The sequence below is a fragment of the Limulus polyphemus genome, unplaced genomic scaffold, assembly GCF_000517525.1.
Source record: "Limulus polyphemus unplaced genomic scaffold, Limulus_polyphemus-2.1.2 Scaffold76, whole genome shotgun sequence".
In the NCBI taxonomy this organism is placed as follows: domain Eukaryota; kingdom Metazoa; phylum Arthropoda; class Merostomata; order Xiphosura; family Limulidae; genus Limulus; species Limulus polyphemus.
The window spans coordinates 169,040-188,129 of record NW_013665686.1 but is presented as its reverse complement, the minus strand read 5'-3'; the positions used below and the strand labels follow the sequence as shown (position 1 = coordinate 188,129).

Genomic DNA, 19,090 nt, shown 5'->3' with positions numbered 1-19,090 from the left:
AAAATTAGTTACCTTTCCAATACGTCTGCCTTGTACGGTCTCTGCTTTCATTTTAGAAAAGTAGTGATAAAAGGTTACCACATAAGTGATAATGGACTTTTCATCCGGACAGTCAACAAAAACATCTACAGTATGATAAAAAGCAATATTCTTTGGCAAAATACATATTCACAGCAATTATACTTATTTTTTTATACTGTCAAGTGAAAGTTTAAACTTAAACTCTAGAATAAGTTCAGTTTATGTAAGAAGCAAGACATGTAACAATAATGACATCTCATCATATTATCTTCAGTTAATAAAGAAGTATTAATATTAATAAGTCTACAGAATAACACGCAAATCTTTGTGTGGTTGACAATTAGTGAATATCTCTTAAAAGTATTTTATAAGAGTGATGCTTACAATTATGTAAATATAACTATTAAAAATCATTTAAAATTTACGAATTTTTAAAATAACCATTTACTGCATAATTAACTATTTTATAAAACTTTCATGCCACCATTATCTATTACTTTCACAAAAATAACTTGTGCAGTCTTTATAAAAACCCTAAGTACAACAGCAGTTAAGCAGCAAAATCAATCAACTCTCTTACAGCAGCAGAGGTTCATGCAACTAACCACAACATCACTTGGAGCAATGACACATAAAAGCAAAAGAGCATGTAAGGAACTAATAAGAATAAAAAATTAAGCTATTAGTTGTCAAGGGCAATTATGGTTTAACAAACAAACTTGTAAATATAACCAAATTCCTGCTCTTTTTTTCACTCTCTCTGTCTATAACACAGTCTGGAAATTCTATACTAAAAACAGATTTCAAAATGAAAGAGTGTGTTGCATTTGATGGTAGTAATAATGTTAAAATGAAAAACTCAAAGGTACAAGTATTTCCTCTTTATGATTTCCTACCAATCTTTAGTTACATTTTCAATGGGTTTCTTCACATGGTCAACAATGTAAAATTATCCCAGTTACATTGTAAATTTTACCAGTGAAATCCAAAAAATAAAACCTGATAATGTGCCTTCATTTTTCATTCCCTGCCCCAAAATTGACATATCATTATTGCCATCAACATCCAACAGCTTCCACATACAATGAGCACAAAGAAGTAGAAAAAAAAAGTTTGAAATACCTGGTTAGTGATTTAATTTCCAAGTCAGAGCAGTGAAAATATAAAAGGGATATTTATGGTGAATGTATCAACTGACTAAGAAGAAAAACTATATAAAAAATAACCCAAGAAATGGAGGAAAAAAACCTAACTTTTTACAAGAGCAGAGCCAATTGAATAATTAAAGACAGTGTTAGTAAACTCCATCTTCTGCAACAAAAGCTTAAAAAAGAAAATGTCAGTAGAGCAAAATATATAGATAATAACTAAAGATAATTAATACTCATTCAATGTTGAATTTATGTTACATTGTAGTACTTTAATTATTCTATTTTTCTTATCATTTGTGAGTTATTATCAATGTAGTAACAGCTTTGCAAGAGTTATGTTGAAATAGGATGAAGCTTACTGATCTTTCCTGTTTTGCAAATCATGTTATTTTTCATGTTTAATTAAATCTGAATTACTGCTACTCCTTGTAGTGTAGTAGATAGTTAAAAGTTGACTTCTGCATTTTTAAACATAAAATATCTAACTACTTCATTAAGGCTTGAAACTTCATAAACTATATGCACTTAAACAATATGTTATGCCACTCCACTTGCCACATGCAATACAGTTTCCCAGCTGTTGTCATGCACAGAATGCTCTAGCTTCACTCACATGGCTAAAAGACCAGTATCAGTAAATCTTAATTAACTAGCAGGGCACTGTTCCAATAATTAACAAACATTGATTCTTAAGATCCATGAAAGAACTAATGCAACAAGAATACTTACCTTCTGGATCGAGCAATCTGGTAAGGCCTAATTTCTCTTCAGCTACATTAAAAGCATTGTTGAGGTTGTAAACTGCATTAGATCTGGAAAGTCTTTCATACTGTATCAAGTCAGGTCTAAGGAAGAATAAAACCCATTCTTTTAAAAGTCTAACTTATTTTGTTAGAATAAAAATTAACACTTAAAAAAATATAAACAGCACACTACTGAAGGATAATTGAGCTCTAGTGAAAAGGAAAAATATGTTACTAGTGATCAGGCTTTTAGCCAGAGACTCAACCACCAGTCTTTTGAATGGGTAGTTTTCTATAAAAACACACAAAAATTTGAACAGGCGGATGACAAGACATGCAAAAATATGAAAAAAATTTAAGTACAACCGAAATATGTTTGTCAATGATGCAAAATGGGAAAATATTTTTATCCTTTACCATTCTGTTGTTCCTTTGTGTATTATTGCGTATCGATGTCAATCTGTACCTACATTGTAGGTTCTTTAGCATTCATGGTATCAAACAGTATTCTGACAATGACAGAGTTAAATATCAATTTCAAATTTGAACTGAAATTGGACTTTATTTCTGGAACAATTGTGAATAAAAATTTTTGAATGACAAATTTAACCCTATCTGGACCAAAGGCATGTCACTAATATCCCAATTGTTTCTTCTAGTGCTAATACTTAAACAAATTGAAAGATACTTTGAACAAATTTATCAAATAATATCAAAATCTGGCATTAAAAAATTCTTATAATTTGATTTATTTCTATAATTTTTTAAGTTGTAAAATTTCCAAGATTTTGTTTTTTAGCACTATTTTGTAAAAACATTAAAAATACTTCTTTTTATCTTAAAATTTAAATTTTCTTTCATCATTGACAGAAAGTTCCATTTTATATATCCAGACACTTTCAACTAGATGGATATTTATAAACATATTTCTTTTCATACTTTATTTTGCCAATTACAACAACCATCATTAAAGCTAAAAATCATACAAAAGCACATTGTGAAAACATAGCAAAAACTGACAGATTTATTGGTGTCCCTGGTCCTCATCTTCCAAAATGGCATCATCATCATTCCTTTGTCCATCTACAAGCTACTTTATTTATGTAGGTTGTTTGGTTATGATAAACTTATAAATAACATTCAATAAATAAGAAGAATTTAAGTCACAAGAATATTTTGCCATCATCACCTAATATTCAGTTAATTAGAATAAGCTAAATTTGAAATTTCCTTTTTAATATATTTTTGATCCAAAATAGAAGATATGACGATATGCATCTGAATTCTGAAAATATAAGATTGTTGATTTTGTTATTTCACTTGCTAAACATATGGGAAAAGGTAAGAATCAATGTATGTAAAAGCTATTAAATTTTTATTAAATCAATATCAGAAATACACCAGAATGCATTTCAGAGCATCTAAAACCTCAAAAAATAAGCAGATCACAGGGGTTTATCAGTTATGTTTTCCTCAACACAACATTCAAGGTATCAATAATTTGAAATCACAAGTTAAATAAAATCTAATTATAAAGCACTAATAAATTACCCATGAAAATTCATGGAAAACCAGGAATTAATCTAGGATTTTAGTTTGTACTTTGAAGAGGCTGAGTAAAAGCCTGAAATGAGCACTGCTCTGCATTTTTACTTATTTTTTCACTGGCATATTGATTATAGATTAAACGACTTTATATATAGATCATGGTCAAAAACTTAATGATATCTCAAATGGGTGACATTAACACAACATTGGTTCTACTGCCAATACAATATACATGTTGTTTATCTCTAATGCAGCATTCAATAGTTTTTTGTTTTTTTTCAAACTTTACATGATGTTACAAAATAACTTGTAAAGGAATTTTGCATTCATATAACTGTATTGTTGCATAACATGCACCCATTTATACTTTTGCTAAGGACCAAAAATAAATCAGTAAGAATGTATTTTTGAAAAAATGTGTTTTTTTATGTTAATATAGCAGCAAAAATAAATTGTTAGGAATCGAATAAGTAACAGCACATATTGACACTTCAAATTTAGGAAAATCAAAACATAGATAACTTATTTTGAACAATATCTTAAATATTCATATTAACTTTCATGTAAACCTATTGATCTAGTGCTCAGAGTGCCAAAAAACCCCATGTGGTAGCTCAGTTTCAAAAATCTGAATTTAAGTTATTGTTCTAAATGGCTTCTTACACACTGATTCCAATGTTAAAGTAAACTGGTCCAGTCAAACTGAATGGCCCCCAAAGCACTATTCTTGATCCTTCCCCCCAACTCTTATAATTATTTCAAAACTTTTCTTCTTTTATATGCTAGTGAGTTCAAAAAGCTACAAGCAAAATTTCAAATTCGTTTGTACACAATAGTGGGAGAAAATAAAAAAAAATCAAGTAAACACTGAAACAACTGAGAATTACTAGCAAAACAAAGTGGACATACTACTCATATGAAAAGCTATAAGAAAAAATGAAATATTCTAGTCTAATATATAAAAACACAACTATTAATTTCTCTATTGGTAGAAGTAATACCCTTTTTGTCCCAGAAATCTAAATTAAATCTGTCCTTGTGAAGGTTGGATAAACAACAGAAACATAGATTAATACAAAGACAATTACTTCAAATTGATTTTTGAGAAAAATATCTTTCATTAAACAAGTTTTTACCAAACTATAGATGTAATTAATACTTATAAAAATACTTTTCAATGACATCAAATTTAAACTAAAATTTTTACCTGTGTTTGTGGATCAGAGCATTGAAAGCAAGCCCATCTCTCCAACTGGTGGTAAAGTTACGAATATTAACATTAGGATAGCCTGCTGTTTTCATCTGACACCACAACAATAAGGCATCTTTGGCTGATTTGGTTTCTTTACTGTCAACTTGTTCAATAGTAATATCTTGAATCTATAAAAATTAATTAATAAACTTAGAAATCCCCAAATAATCATATTTGGGCAAGTTTCTAAAATCTGTGCATAAACATATGAATTATGAAGCTAGGTATATCAAAATCATACTTAAAACAGAAAAAATATAAGAAATTTTAAATTAGTGGTAGCTAAGTTACTTCTTTTCATATATTAGGATGAAAAATGGAGAAAATAAAGCTCACTAACAACACCTTCTGTGTAGAGTATATATATCAAACAAAAAAAATAAAACATAGAAACAAGATTTCCATAAGGCCACATTTGCCTTATTACCTCAAATACATTAGTACTGATATTTTTAAGTTATACAATATCTAAAACTGAATTTGAACATAGCAAATTAATAAATTTGCTGACAAATTTAAGTGGTTATGCACACGAATAGAGAAAAGTTTTACTTGAAAACGCAAAATAATGGTCCAGATAAGACCAAGCGTCAGACGAGCACTTCCATCTACAATATCATGTGATCCAAGATTTTCGAGGTGAACTTTTTGGTCCCTAAGAAATTGGAGGGTCTTGTCAACATTTTCTAGACAATGAATTCTCATTTTTCCTTTTGTAGGTCTAGGCTGAAATGGTACCAAAAAAAAAAATTTGAAGAACCTATTCATATTATACAAAGTAGATGTTAACTACTATCCACTAAAAATGTTTGTTTTTTTGCTTCCAATTTCATAAATGTCTAGTATTTTAATTGTTAAAAGTAAATGTACCACCAAAAGATAAAAGTATTTTTATTTAAAATAGTAAAAGGTTTTAAAGTTACTGATGATGCTTCACAAAAATATTATGCCTGTATAAATGGCCTTCAAAAGGGTAATATTTTCCCTACCTGAAAGTGCATTTCAGATAGATACTCACCTCTCCACAGAACAGATACCTATTACCTCGTTCCACTAGTGTAAAGATTTTTGCATATGTGCCAAGCCTCAAATAAAACTTTCACCCCTAAACATATTAACATATACTGTGCCAATCTATGAAGCAATCAGCATTATAATGTAGCCCTCTAACAATAAAAGGGCAACACACCCTCCATATGCAGTAAACCCCATTAGCACCTTGTGTATTAACAAAGGCAATAGAAACAAACTGGAAGCAGGAAGGACGGGTGGGAAGATCTGTGGAGAAGTGATATCTATTAGAAATACATTTACATGTAAAGAAAATGTTAACGTGAGAAATGCTACTCACCTCTCCATCCAACACATAGCTAGAATCCCACATTGATAAAATAGTGGAAGGACCAGTGTAGATAAAATTAAAACAGAGCTCTTTTCTGATGATACAGCATCAGAAATCAAAAACTTATAAACAGAGTCACTCACTAGAATGGGGGAGGATCTGGTGGGGCATCACTTAGTAGGAGACTACATCCAGCTCATGCAGGGAATACTCAACAGAGGCAGTAGAGCAAATGGTACAGTCAAAAAAACTTCCTGCATGGTGCTGAAGTGTCACATATGTGGGAAGAATTAGTGACTGCTCAATCAGCCTGTATATCTCAGATGCTCAGCAGAGTATGTATGTGTAGTGTGGCTAGAGCAATAAGTCAGCTCATACAGTATTGGATACATTTTTTACCAGAATAAGCAGGTGCAGTGGGAAGAATCAACCCAGACCTGCTTCTTGAGAAGAATACAAGACCTATCCAGCTGGCACAACCATTGGGAATGGCCTGGTTCTTAGTGTAGGAGGCAGTCTGAACAACACTTCCATGTAAACAGCCCAGCCCTACTTCTGATCAAGAGGTGCATCCATTCAGTCTCACACTAGTAGGATTACACCAATTTAAAGGGGAATCTCCATATCAACCTCCCCAACAGCTTGAAACTAGGAAAGTAAATGTTCTCCCTTTACTTCATTAAACGAGAATAAGATGGAGTAATATGCTTAAGAGAGAATGCTGGAAAGTTGCTTGGTCTAAACAGGAATCATCACATCTGCAGAAAGTTGCACACTGATAAACTGTACAACGGGTTATTACCACAAATAGGGACAGCAGGCACTTCACAGTCTGTTATTCTCTTCTTGATGTAAATTTTGGGAGAGAGAAATATTCCCTGTAAAGCATCACTAGTCACGTCACGGCCTCCATTGTCTCCAGAATATAGATATACATAAATAATAAAATGGTTATGGGAGCTGCAAAAAAAAAGAATAATTAACAACTCCCCACATTAGAGCTTCTGTGAAGATTGAAAACTGGTGACTGAAGTGAAGCAAAAACCAGAAGCAGATGAAATTGCACTGTAGTGTAAGTAATGTAACATAAAGGTGCCGAAAGTTGTATACATCCATAACTGTAATACCTCATCCAGAAGACATCATTAGCTAGAGGCAAACAAAGCCATGACATGACAAACTTGATGTGAGCTGACATGAAAGAGAAGAATAAGCTAGCTGATTGAATTGTTTAACACAATCAGTCAAAGTAGAAAGAGTTAAATTACAAGAGGAAGAGGACTCTCATGGCAAGAAAAAACTATTGAATGCCTCAAAAAAGGAGAAGTATGAGCGAGATAACAAAGAAATGCCCTGACAGGGTATATAAAAAAAAAGATAACTGAGATCAGAACAATCATACAGAAAAGGAAGGAAAGGTGACTCGAGAAAACATCTGATTGCCTCCCAGGCAACCGAAGTCTCACAGAGAAAGGAACAGTTTAGTAATAAAATTAATCTATCCCTGTGGTATAGAGTGTGAGAGGCATTCAAGGCAAAAATATTTGAGCTACATTTCCCACAAGCAAAAAGTAGAAGGAAATATGTCTGAAGAGAATGATAGTACAAGAAACAAGTGGCCAAAGATCTGAATGGGAAACATTTCAGAGCCCAGAAAACAAAACAGAGGTTCCAGTCTGAAAGAGGAACCAGATGAGAATGGCAATTAATAAAAATGGCCCAGAAAAGATCTGTAAAAAAAGGAAGGGACAGAAGGTTGTTGATAAAGTCATACTGTGGATAAACTGAAAGAAGAAATCAATGGGTAGACAAACTGGAATATGTACAAAAGCATCTGAGACACTGATCTGCATCATCCACATCCTGGGAAAAAGTATCCAATCTCTCACCTTTGAACAAAAAGACAGAAGTCAGACCTCACAGTGAGGTCAAGGAACTGTTGCACAAAAAAGGTGGAAAACAAGAGGAGAAGGAGAAAGAGGAGGTTGAGAGAGAAAGGTCAGGGAAAATCCTTATGTGACCCAATGGTCTTCTGCAAAAGGAGTCCACAGGTGTGTAAAGTGGAAGAGTTGAGTTGTCACTGTAACAAAGCTAAAAGGTGGCTCCAGAAACAAGTCACCTCCAAGACCAGCAACAATCTGCCCTCTGAAATGGACAAATGTTGGAAAATAACAATAGGATGAGGAGAAGGAAAGAGGGTGATCTTAGGAGGCTCCTGAGGAATGAAACTTGTTGGAATCCCCTAGTTTAAAAAAAAAGTGGGAAAACCAAGTAAGCAGACATAATTGATGACAAGCTGTACCTACTCAACATTCTAAAGCATAAGGAACTCCCTACAAAACCTCATCTCAAAGAAAAAGGTACAACACAGATATCTGTGAGATAAGATAATAGGAACCAAACTCCAAAAAGGAGAAAAGGATATCCCAAACTGGAATAAGAGATTCAAGGAATGAAGAATAATCTCAATCACCTCAAGGTGTGAGAGGACAAGGGATCTAGGAGTTAGTAGAAAGGTGAAACAAAAAGGTATTGGTATGTGCACAATTATAAGGAGTGGGTGAGAGAGAATATAGCCAGAAGAACACAATAAGATAGCCCAAGATTCAGTTAAAAACAATGGGAAATACACCTGTGTAATCAAAGCAGCAAAGGACAAAGGTGGAATTACCTGGTTCTCGTTGGGTAGAGAGGAACCAGAAGCAAACACACTTGGCAGAAACAGCTGGTTAAGATTATTGAAATATGAAATAGGCTCAACTGAAGCTAAAGGTTGGGAATTCTAAGTCCAATGTGAAGAAGGTAGAATGGAACCAACCACCTGATGCACAATGGAAGTAACATCACTGACCATCAAGGTACCGTCAGTCTCCATTGCAAAAAAAGACAACTCCTATTTGGAAGTATTTGTACTTCAGAATGTGCCATAAACATGAATATGCAAATTCATAATACAACAAACAACCCACAAAACCATTTCCATTTTTTTTTCTTGTCATTAATGTATAAGAAAGAATATATTTTGTCCTTATGTGAGATCAAGAGGCAATATGTCAAATGGTTTCTTAACTCAAAACTAAAATAATAAGCACAATGTAAAAAACTTCTGTAATTCTGGAAAAAAGAATTTATTAATCAAGCAAGGCTGAAAAAAATAAACCATTGTTAATACACATGGTGCTCATAAGGTCTACTGTGCATAAAGGATGTATCACCATTCTACTGATATGGGCTTTAGTATGATAATGGTTGCATCATAGACTGGTGCAGTACACTTTAATGTGTGTAGGGGTGGAAATTTCATTCAAGGCTTAGTACATGTACAAAAATCTTTTCAGCAGTGGTATGAGGTAATAGCTGCATGTTACATAAAGAGGTGAGTAACATTTATGAATATACATCTTTTATTATCTATGCTTCTTCTTCTATGATACAATGCATTTATCTTAAAATTTAAATGTAACATAACACTAGTATATGCACTGCTAACACAAAATTACACTTTTTTTATCTGTATTTCTTTTATAAAATTGAAGAAGCATTTTAAGACCTGATGCATTTATTTTTTCCTTCTTCATTAAAAGAAGTCACATTGTTTACCTTTCACTTGTGAATATTACTTAGCCATTCAGTCATATATTATAATTACAAACGTTTTGAAGTGGATCTTCACCCAACCATACACTGATCATTTTTGGAACAACCCAATGAATAATACAAAATCACTACAACTACCAGAATCCTAAATGGATGATAAACAGTTTGTCTATAAAACTTGTTTAAAACCAGAGGCATATATTACATATAGGTTAAAAGTCACATGACTACACAAATTTTCTTAAAAAGAAAAATAATTAATTAATAGACAGAGCTGTACAGAAAGAACTTTGAAACAAACCCCACCTCGCATCTTCCAAGCTTACACAACAAATTGAGATGTGTCAATAAAAATAATATAGTATTTTCTTATCACTGCTGCTCGTGAAAACAAACTCAAAATATAAAAGTAAATTACAGAATTAACTGAAACCTATGCACATTCCTCAGTGATCTCAAAAACAGACTGTGAAATGTGCAAATATGGGAATTACCTTTGAAACTCAGTAATATCTAGTATGTGATCATAGCTATTAAATACAAGTACATAAAAAAATTGAATTCTATAATTTTATCAGCACTTCAGAATTCTTTTATATACTTTTGAAAGCAATTTGAAAAGAAGAACCTAGAATACTAAGTCTTACGAGAGGCTCTCCTGAAAGAATCTCCAATAGTTTCATCAACATCCTTCCATCCCTCATGTCAGTATACAAGTCAGTAATCTTGCAATTAGCCCGTACTAAATGGGAGTTTACCCATTTGCAGAATGTTTTCTTCTGAACTGTTTCTCTTTCATCTAAATGTTGGATGATAAATTGGACCATATATGAAAAGTATAACCAATCTACTTAAATTATTCTTGTTTATAAGAAATAATAATAAATCATTGTATTATGCTAAACTGGTAAAAGGTTTAATAAATATTGTTGCAACAAATATTAGTAAAACAGATAATTGAGCAAAACATCACTATTCAAGATACATTATGTGAAACAAAACTCTCGTTGAAAGTTACATTAATATAGATTTCTGCTCTAATCCTAGTAGTTTGAAGTAGAACCAGAACACTTTCTGCTAAAACCATATATATGTGTTCAAGATGAAGCTAGACAGCCAAGAGCCAAATATCCCTTGATCTCTGCGACATTATTACAGTGATACAATACATTGTAATGTGTGTAAAACTATTTTGAAATTGTCATTGAAAAATTTAACAAATATTAGGAACTATTATATTATTCTTCATATACATATTGCAGAAATATATTACTCAAAAATAGGTGACAGTGTACTAAATGTAAAAGGCAATATCACTTATACAAGTGACTGGAATATTTGCTTGTATTTTATCATTACTTGTAATAACAAATAGCATATATTAAATTCAAACATAGTAGCAGGTTACATAAACTAAAATTTAATTTAAAATATAAGCTTACCTTTTTGTTTTGTAAGGTTCATCAAAAAACAACTCCTAGTGTTCAACTACACAGTAAACTACCTAACAGCACACTGAATGTATACAATTATAAAATTAAGTTAAATATAATGTTACATATTTCAAAATTTATTCTAATCCAATTCAAATATTGTTCTTTTTGATGCTCTTAAGATACATTAGTTTAAAATGTTATAGCAACTAGCATCTAAAGTTTTAAAAATAACAATATTATGGTCAGCTTTGAAAAAATATTTAAAGTATCTTGGATCAAAATGATGAACATTTGTAAAGTGAATGCTCCTATGATTCAGGTCCTTGAATTAACTAGAATACTATGTATCCTTCCTTATCAATCAACAACATGGTATCAGAAATAACTTTTGTGAAATTCACAGATTTTCCACTACACATTAAATATTTCACTTTTCATAAAAAAAAGCAAAACAAACTGAGAAATTATACCAGCAAGTGCTTTGATTCGTGATCTTTCAAAGAGTCGTGAAGAGCTGTTTCCTCCATCATACTCAAAATCTTCCAGATCATGTTGCATCAGAGGGTCCCATCGAACCCCTACTGCAATATCAGTAGTCATGATGCAGACCTGTTAAGATCCAAATAATTATTACAGTTTCTTAATATGTAGCAGTATTACAAGATACTATTGTAAGTAAACACAAAAAAAAATCATTTTTATTTGAATTTTCAGTAAAAGAGTAAACATTGAACACTGAATCTTCTTGAAATCATGTAGTTATTATTTATTTTTTGTAATAAGGATAAATGTATTTACTTGAACAACACTTGAAATACAAAAAATTTACTTTATGTCAACCATTTGTTATACATACACATGCTTAAGTTGTGAACCATACAAAGAAAAACCCTGATTCAAGTTTCTTGGAAAATAAAGCTGGCCTCGTATGCTGATGAAATGTGAATATTTGTATCCTAATAAACTGACTTAACCTACATACTATTTGATTTATGTTTTACAATGAAAGTCTTGTTTTTAAACATTCTTCCAAAAAAGGGTGTCTACAACAAAAAAACAAGCAGAATTTTTATTTACTTTATAAACAGTAAAACTCGTTTTCTAATGCAAACAAGTCAGATGAGTTCTTCTTAAGCTCATATTATAAAAGACTAAATTAATCATTTATTATTCACTCACTAGACCATTCCATGTATATGTAGAAAAGTTAAAGATTTATACAATATATCTTTATAATTTTACATGTGTATAATAGCATACAAGATTTTTAAACATACAATGATAAATGTAATAAGTAATACCTTTAGCAGGTTATCCAAGATTCATAGAGAAATAGAAGTTTTCAGTTTAAGCCTAAGATGGATAAAAATCAAAAATAGTTTTGATTATACATTTGTTTATGGATTAACTTAAATTTACTACAAAGTTATAACTAACTTGTAACTTATGTATAATGCCAACTTGATAAACCTAAGTAAATAAACTGAAAATAATCATATATATATATATATATATATATACAACATAGGTGTGGGCTGAAGTAGGTGTGGGGCCTTGTACAAACTTATGAATGTGAAATCAATGTGCAGTTTGGTGGTCATGATTAACCTTGTTAATCCCCCATCTATTATATCAATCTGATAAATCAAACTTTAAATAAAAAAGCATAAGAATAGAATACCTCATAATAGCTAAGGATTAAATGTTTTATTCAAAATATATTTTTAACAGGCGTAAGACAAAAGCCTGGTGAAAATTATGACACCTCAATATCTTGAGATTGCCTAGTATAATATTAAACTGAATTATTTATACAATAGCAATTGATAATTATAATCAATAGTATAAAATAAAGGGCTTAACATGAAAAAATTAAATTTAAATTTAAAAAATAATCCTTGTTCAATTGCAGGATTGTGTGTAGCTGCACTGCTGACACCTCCCTAAAATCACCTCTGATGTAACAAAATTCATAACTTATTTCAATCTTAAACTTAGTAAGGTAGGTATCAAGAATAATAGTACAAATAACCATACACATATCAAATGAGTTAAATTTATAAAATTCAAATCTTATCTGAGGAAATTATATCTTATCATTCTTCGTAGTACCTTCAGTGCTTCACTGTACCAGAAGATTAATGTTGATCCAAAATGGTGTTTAATAAAATGGAAATTCATGTATGAAAGTAGATGGCAAAATAGACAAGTTATGAAAATAAAATTAACATATAGTGAAAAATTTTAAATATTCTCTCTTATATTTCATAAGTTGCTGTACTATAATAAAGTGTTATTAGACACAAGCTCATAAATATATTTCATATAGTAACTATTCTCTTTCAAATGCATTCATATACTCAAACATAACTTGAGGCACCATAATTTGTATGTTTAAAACTGATTCTTAACCTTACAATCTTACTTAGCTTAAAAAAGGAAAAAAAAAAACACAGGTAAACTTATTTTCATATTCACCTTACTATTAATAGTTTCTTCTTAAAATTGTATACTAGGTACCTTTTAATAAATGTCCAATAATCATGTCAAGTTTTGTTAAAGAACATAAATGTACATCAACCAGCTAACCAACTCCTCAGCATTCCAGATTATAGTACTGTTGTCTAATATTAATATTTGTTGACATTTTGTATTTACCATACCTATTTTCCATCCATTTTTATTTTAACTCTAAAGCCTTATTTGGGAAAACATATGCAATTTTTGTCTCATTACTGAAGAAAGGATATTAAAAATATCTAAAAGTGTGCAGCAAAAACAGGCTACATTAAGAAATTTAAGTTACAAAAAAAGAAGCTTTACAAGTTTTACATTTTTTCTCTCCGAAGGATAGAATTAGTGGTGACTTTACTCGGATGCTTAAAATTGTTACAGGTGTAGACAACCTGCTTGTGTTTGTTTGAGTGGTGGAATGAGAAGGCTGTAAATACAAACTTGAGTAACAGTTTAAGCCAAGGAAGCTCTAAATATAAACTTGTCATTTGGAAAAATCATTTAACAGAGTTTTATATCAGCTGAATATTTTGTCTGATTACAATGTGTGTGTGTTTTTATTATAACCTTTGTTACATAGTCTATATGGATGTAAAGTGGCTACATGGGTAAAGCTTTGATATGGTAAGGTGACCTCAACGAGCTAAATGGTCTTCTGATAGCTTTCTCTTTCTTATATCTTCATCATATTAAACGATATTAATCATAATGTAGACATATATAAATATATGTTTGCTCTTCTAGCAATTGCCTCTGTTATATACATCATACAGGATCTCAGTCAAAAGTTGTTCAAGATACCTTATATTTTTAAGTACATAGCCAACAATTAATTTACAATTGTGGAGTGTTCTTAAACTTTTCTATTAGCTCTCACAGTTTTCAATAAATATGTTTAAACATCACATGCATTTGAGCACTTGACCTATATGACTATATTAATTATTATACTAGATTAGTGCATACTGTGTACCTTGCTTTCAGTCAATGCAAGAAGTTGAATGACGTAATAACTAAAATTACTAACTGATACGTTCTTTTTTATCTACTACTGAGTAATAGCGCAACTCAAATTTCAAATAACTTAAGTTTTTGCAATTTAACTAGCTATGAGACTCAAGAGTAGGATAAGCTGTGCTCATAATCATATTTGCTAACTCATTAATTGCGTTTAACTTTGGTAGTGGTAGTGTTCAATAATATCAAAATTACCACTACTACTAGTATTACTCTTAAGTAATTAAGAGTACAAGTTGTAGTATAACTAGTACTAGGAGTAATAGTAATTTTGATTTTTAATTTCAGAACCTCTGATAGTACTGAACTGAGTGTGACATAGTTGGGCTAAGTTAATCAGATTAACATTAATGATTAAGCTAGAACTGGTGTGTAGGTAGTCTGTACTAGAGTCTATAGTTATTATACTATAAGTACAACCTCGTCATAATCATAGGATATATATAATATCAATAAAACATAAACCTCGTGAAAAAACAGGCGCATATTAAAATTAAAACATGTTGTTATAAAGTTATACTACTAACAGTTAGTTGCTTATACTAAAAATATTCAAGCTAGACCAATCTCATTAATTAACTGGTTCAAAATAAACTGCTTTTATAATTCATTAATATTCTGTTACTCAAAATGGACAACGTAGAAAGCATCTTACCGACGTATAACTTATTCTTAAGATACACCGCACTTAGAAACTACCGCGAGTTAGATTACGTCTCTTACTAAGCGTTGTTTGGTTTCTCAGCAGCCCCTCCCTCATGCGCAATAATATTATTACTCAACCCCACCTGTCGACTGATCGACTATCTGCTTTAAAACTAAAGAGTTGGTTAAAACGCTGAAGATATAAACATATAACACAAATTGTAAATTACATACTAATTACTAGGATTAAAAACTATAGTCAATTACTCTTTTTATTTAAACACACAAAAATCAAGGAACTATATGTTTTGAACTATAATATTGCACTCATGTGAAAGGGCTGAGATCATCGTCTGCTCCTACTGGCTGTGCTTATTTTTATGAATTAATATAAAAAAAGTACGTATAAACATTTGATAAGAAATATATCATCAATAACTTTTTCAAATATTAATCATAATTAAGACGCCATTTGTTTTATCCACATGATCTGTATTTTAACTTAAACTAACTGTTTTATTCATTGATGCTTTTATTCAAAATAAATAAACGTATATAGTTATTCCTACTTTAGCAGTTGCGAGTATATAGAGTATAAACTAATATAAAGAGCAATATCAAGTGACAATAATAACATGCTTAAATAGGAAAAAGTCAGTAACTGGTGACTGCAATTTTTATTTGTTCAAATCCACAGCTTCAGACCGATCATATATCGTGTTTTCACTGAAATATTGGCAGGGTATATTCTCATAAGCATGTTTATACCTTTTGTAATTAAACATCGGGAAGTGACTTTCAAGGTCCAATACTAACCAATTTGTAAAAGTGTTCTAAATCTCACAAAAATAATTTTGATTGGATCCACAATCAAGAGAAAAGTGTATAGTACGTCAAGTAAGCCTTGACCTGCTGCTCAAGCCACCCACTCAGTTTTACTGAAGCTTGCGACCATGTGAGTGCATGTTTGTCATCACCAGACTTAGCCATGAGTAGGAAGTAAAGATAATCACAGTACAATTTGTCCTTTCTCAGTCAAAAGGTATTTCTATTTAAATTAGTACAATTGAAATATACTCAAGTCAAGGAGACCGAGGCCTTTGCAATTTTCAAACGCATGTTGTTTTGTGGGTATGATTGTTTGTAGTTGATATTGTTCAAACGCATAACTTCAGATAAAATCAAATCCTAAAAACCACATTTATAACAAATAGTAAATCCAAGTTTATGTTAGTCTAAATGTCAGTTAAGTAAGTAGAGAAAAATCGTACCCTAAATGCCAAAGGGTTGTACTCAACTCAGTACTCCAAGTTTTAGTTGGAAAAAAGGCTTAAGGGCAAATAAGTTGAGTTAATCATTTTTATTGTTTTTATGATGGATACAAAAAATTGTGTCTTGTTTCAACAAGCTAAAACTAGAGTATGTTTTATAAAACAGGCTGCATCAGCAGAATATGTGCGAATTACTTAAATTTCAAATATATTTACGACGTGGTTATATGAAACTAATAATAATATAATAAGTCAAACTATCAGCCCCACTAATGAATATGCAACAAATCTTTTTATCCATGAATTTACATCTAGCATTTAATACTGAGAGAACAACTTATTTCTAGAATATTCGGTTTCATCAACAATTCATAAATTTATAAAGAAAAGTTATGTTACGTAAGTATATACAAATATGTATGTTTAAGAGGCATATTTCAACATACTTAAATGATGTCCCGACCATACCAGCTAGAAAACTATATACTAACTTATAATTTAAACATCAATAAACAATAAGTTTAGAAAATAATATTTTTACTCACTCAACATTGTTTTTTTTTTCATTAATGTTAAGAACTCTGTTGAAGAACGCTGACATCTTTTTTTTTCTTCAATTCTTTAGTATTTCGACATAGTTTTTTTTCTCTTCCATCATGTTCTACTCGAAAGATATATTTATTTTTATGAACCTGAATTTATGCTATTAGTCAGGTTTCGGTGTTGTAGATGATCTTCATGATGTCATTATTCTTTTACCTTCGTTTCTTCTGGCAAATATGACTACCGTTACCTTTTATTTCTTTTTTTTCCTTGTTTTCGATATCCAACAAACCTACTGCCTCATTCAGAATCTGTTTCACGCTATGAAAACACGGTACACAATGAATCTCGTTGTTTAAAAGTCAGATCGTTGGCTGACTTTCAAAAAGGTATAATCGTTTATTAGTACAAATGTAAATTATATCAGCATGTGACAAACCAGATCTCGATTTTTTCACATTCTCATATTGCGTCAAGGTAAAAACTATAAGTAATGTATTACATATGAACAAATTAATATTACACTCATGTTTTATGTTTGAATTGTGTAAATATGGTGCATTTTTACTTTCCTTACACATTTATTTCCATACGTTGGCCCAGCATGGCCAGGTGGTTAGGGCGCTCGACTCGCAATCTGCGGGTCGTGGGTTCGAATCCCAGTCACGCCAAACATGCTGGCCCTTTCAGCCGTGGGGGCGTTATAATGTGCGATCAATCCCACTAGTCGTTGGTAAAAGAGTAGCCCAAGAGTTGGCGGTAGGTGGTGATGATTAGCTGCCTTCCCTCTAGTCTTACACTGCTAAATTAGGGACGGCTAGCGCAGATAGCCCTTGTGTAGCTTTGCGCGAAATTAAAAACAAACAAACAAACAATTTCCATGGGTTCTTTCCTCTACAACATTTTGTAAATTCTCGGGTTCATTTCTTTCCTTGTATCTACATTTGTATCAGAACTTCAAAACACGGGTAAACTGAATCACAATAACAGTATTATCCATAGATGTAATAACACTAGATTGGAAGTCACTTGATTTTCGGCATGCGCAAGCGACCGCTACTACTACGTGTTGAACTTTCAAAGCCCACCAGTCGAACTAACAATGGCAGGTGATCTCACTTCACAACTGCCTCCTAGTGGCACAGCGGTATGTCTGCGGACTTACAACGCTAGAAACCGGGTTTCGATACCAGTGTTGTGCAGAGCACAGATAGCCAATTGTGTAGCATCAAACTAACAAAACTAAAACTTTACAACTTATGACCGTTTCCCATCTAAATTAGACGTTTGGATAATTTTGTTATTTGGTTTTAATAAATTTGTCAAGCCAAGATGATCTAAATCTGATTTTAACTTAGAAATTAATGCAAAAGTCGTTCACAAAACATACATATCTGACTTGTCATATGAAGAATGCATCGGATTTTAGCCCACAGGGTAATCTTAAGATTAAAATATTTTCTTTTTCCTCGGTGTTTATTATGTGTCACAGAAAAATATACATCTCAAATATTGTTGCCAATGAACAAGTGGTGACACATCATATCCTTTTTCTAGGGTGGGTGGAGAAGAATGGTTGTTATGTATCTGCACCTCCAAACAATCAACGTTCTTAAATGAAGTGGATTGAAATAATTAAGATAATTTATGATATAAATATAATAAAATTCATTCGTACTTATTTGAGAATTTGTGGCAAAAGTAATTACAAATGTTTGAAAAAATTTATATTTATATAAAACATGAAGTCCAAAAGAAGTAACACAAATCATTATACGTTTTTCATAAATGATGCATTACATATACTATACTGGATCTAAAGACAATAAATTTAGCAATGTTACTCTTTTATCCTCTTTTTACCAAGTTATGACCGAACGGTCATGTTCTCCTCCCCTCCCTTCACCTGCTACTAGATCTTTTTGGATCTGAGCCCATGTACACTGAGTGGTCATAAGTAAATAGACACCTAATTTTTCGTCATTTAACTGATTTATGCTAACTAATTTG

At 31.4% G+C, this 19,090-nt stretch overlaps 1 protein-coding gene across 3 annotated transcripts in view; it reads right to left on the bottom strand.

The window, feature by feature from the left end:
- The window catches only part of LOC106466907 (spectrin beta chain-like), a 92,444-nt gene extending 77,087 nt beyond the window's left edge, over positions 1-15,357 (bottom strand). For all 3 annotated transcript variants that reach the window (XM_013927217.2, XM_013927233.2, XM_013927242.2), the window contains exons 1-8: positions 15,277-15,357; positions 12,392-12,443; positions 11,561-11,699; positions 10,302-10,453; positions 5,268-5,441; positions 4,671-4,843; positions 1,902-2,017; positions 13-125 (exon numbers count right to left, since the gene is read on the bottom strand). In XM_013927217.2, coding sequence (XP_013782671.1) covers positions 13-125; positions 1,902-2,017; positions 4,671-4,843; positions 5,268-5,441; positions 10,302-10,453; positions 11,561-11,690 — 858 coding nt within the window. In that variant the 5' untranslated portion in view covers positions 11,691-11,699; positions 12,392-12,443; positions 15,277-15,357. The remainder of the gene's footprint in view (positions 1-12; positions 126-1,901; positions 2,018-4,670; positions 4,844-5,267; positions 5,442-10,301; positions 10,454-11,560; positions 11,700-12,391; positions 12,444-15,276) is intronic.
- Between the last annotated feature and the right edge of the window lie 3,733 nt (positions 15,358-19,090).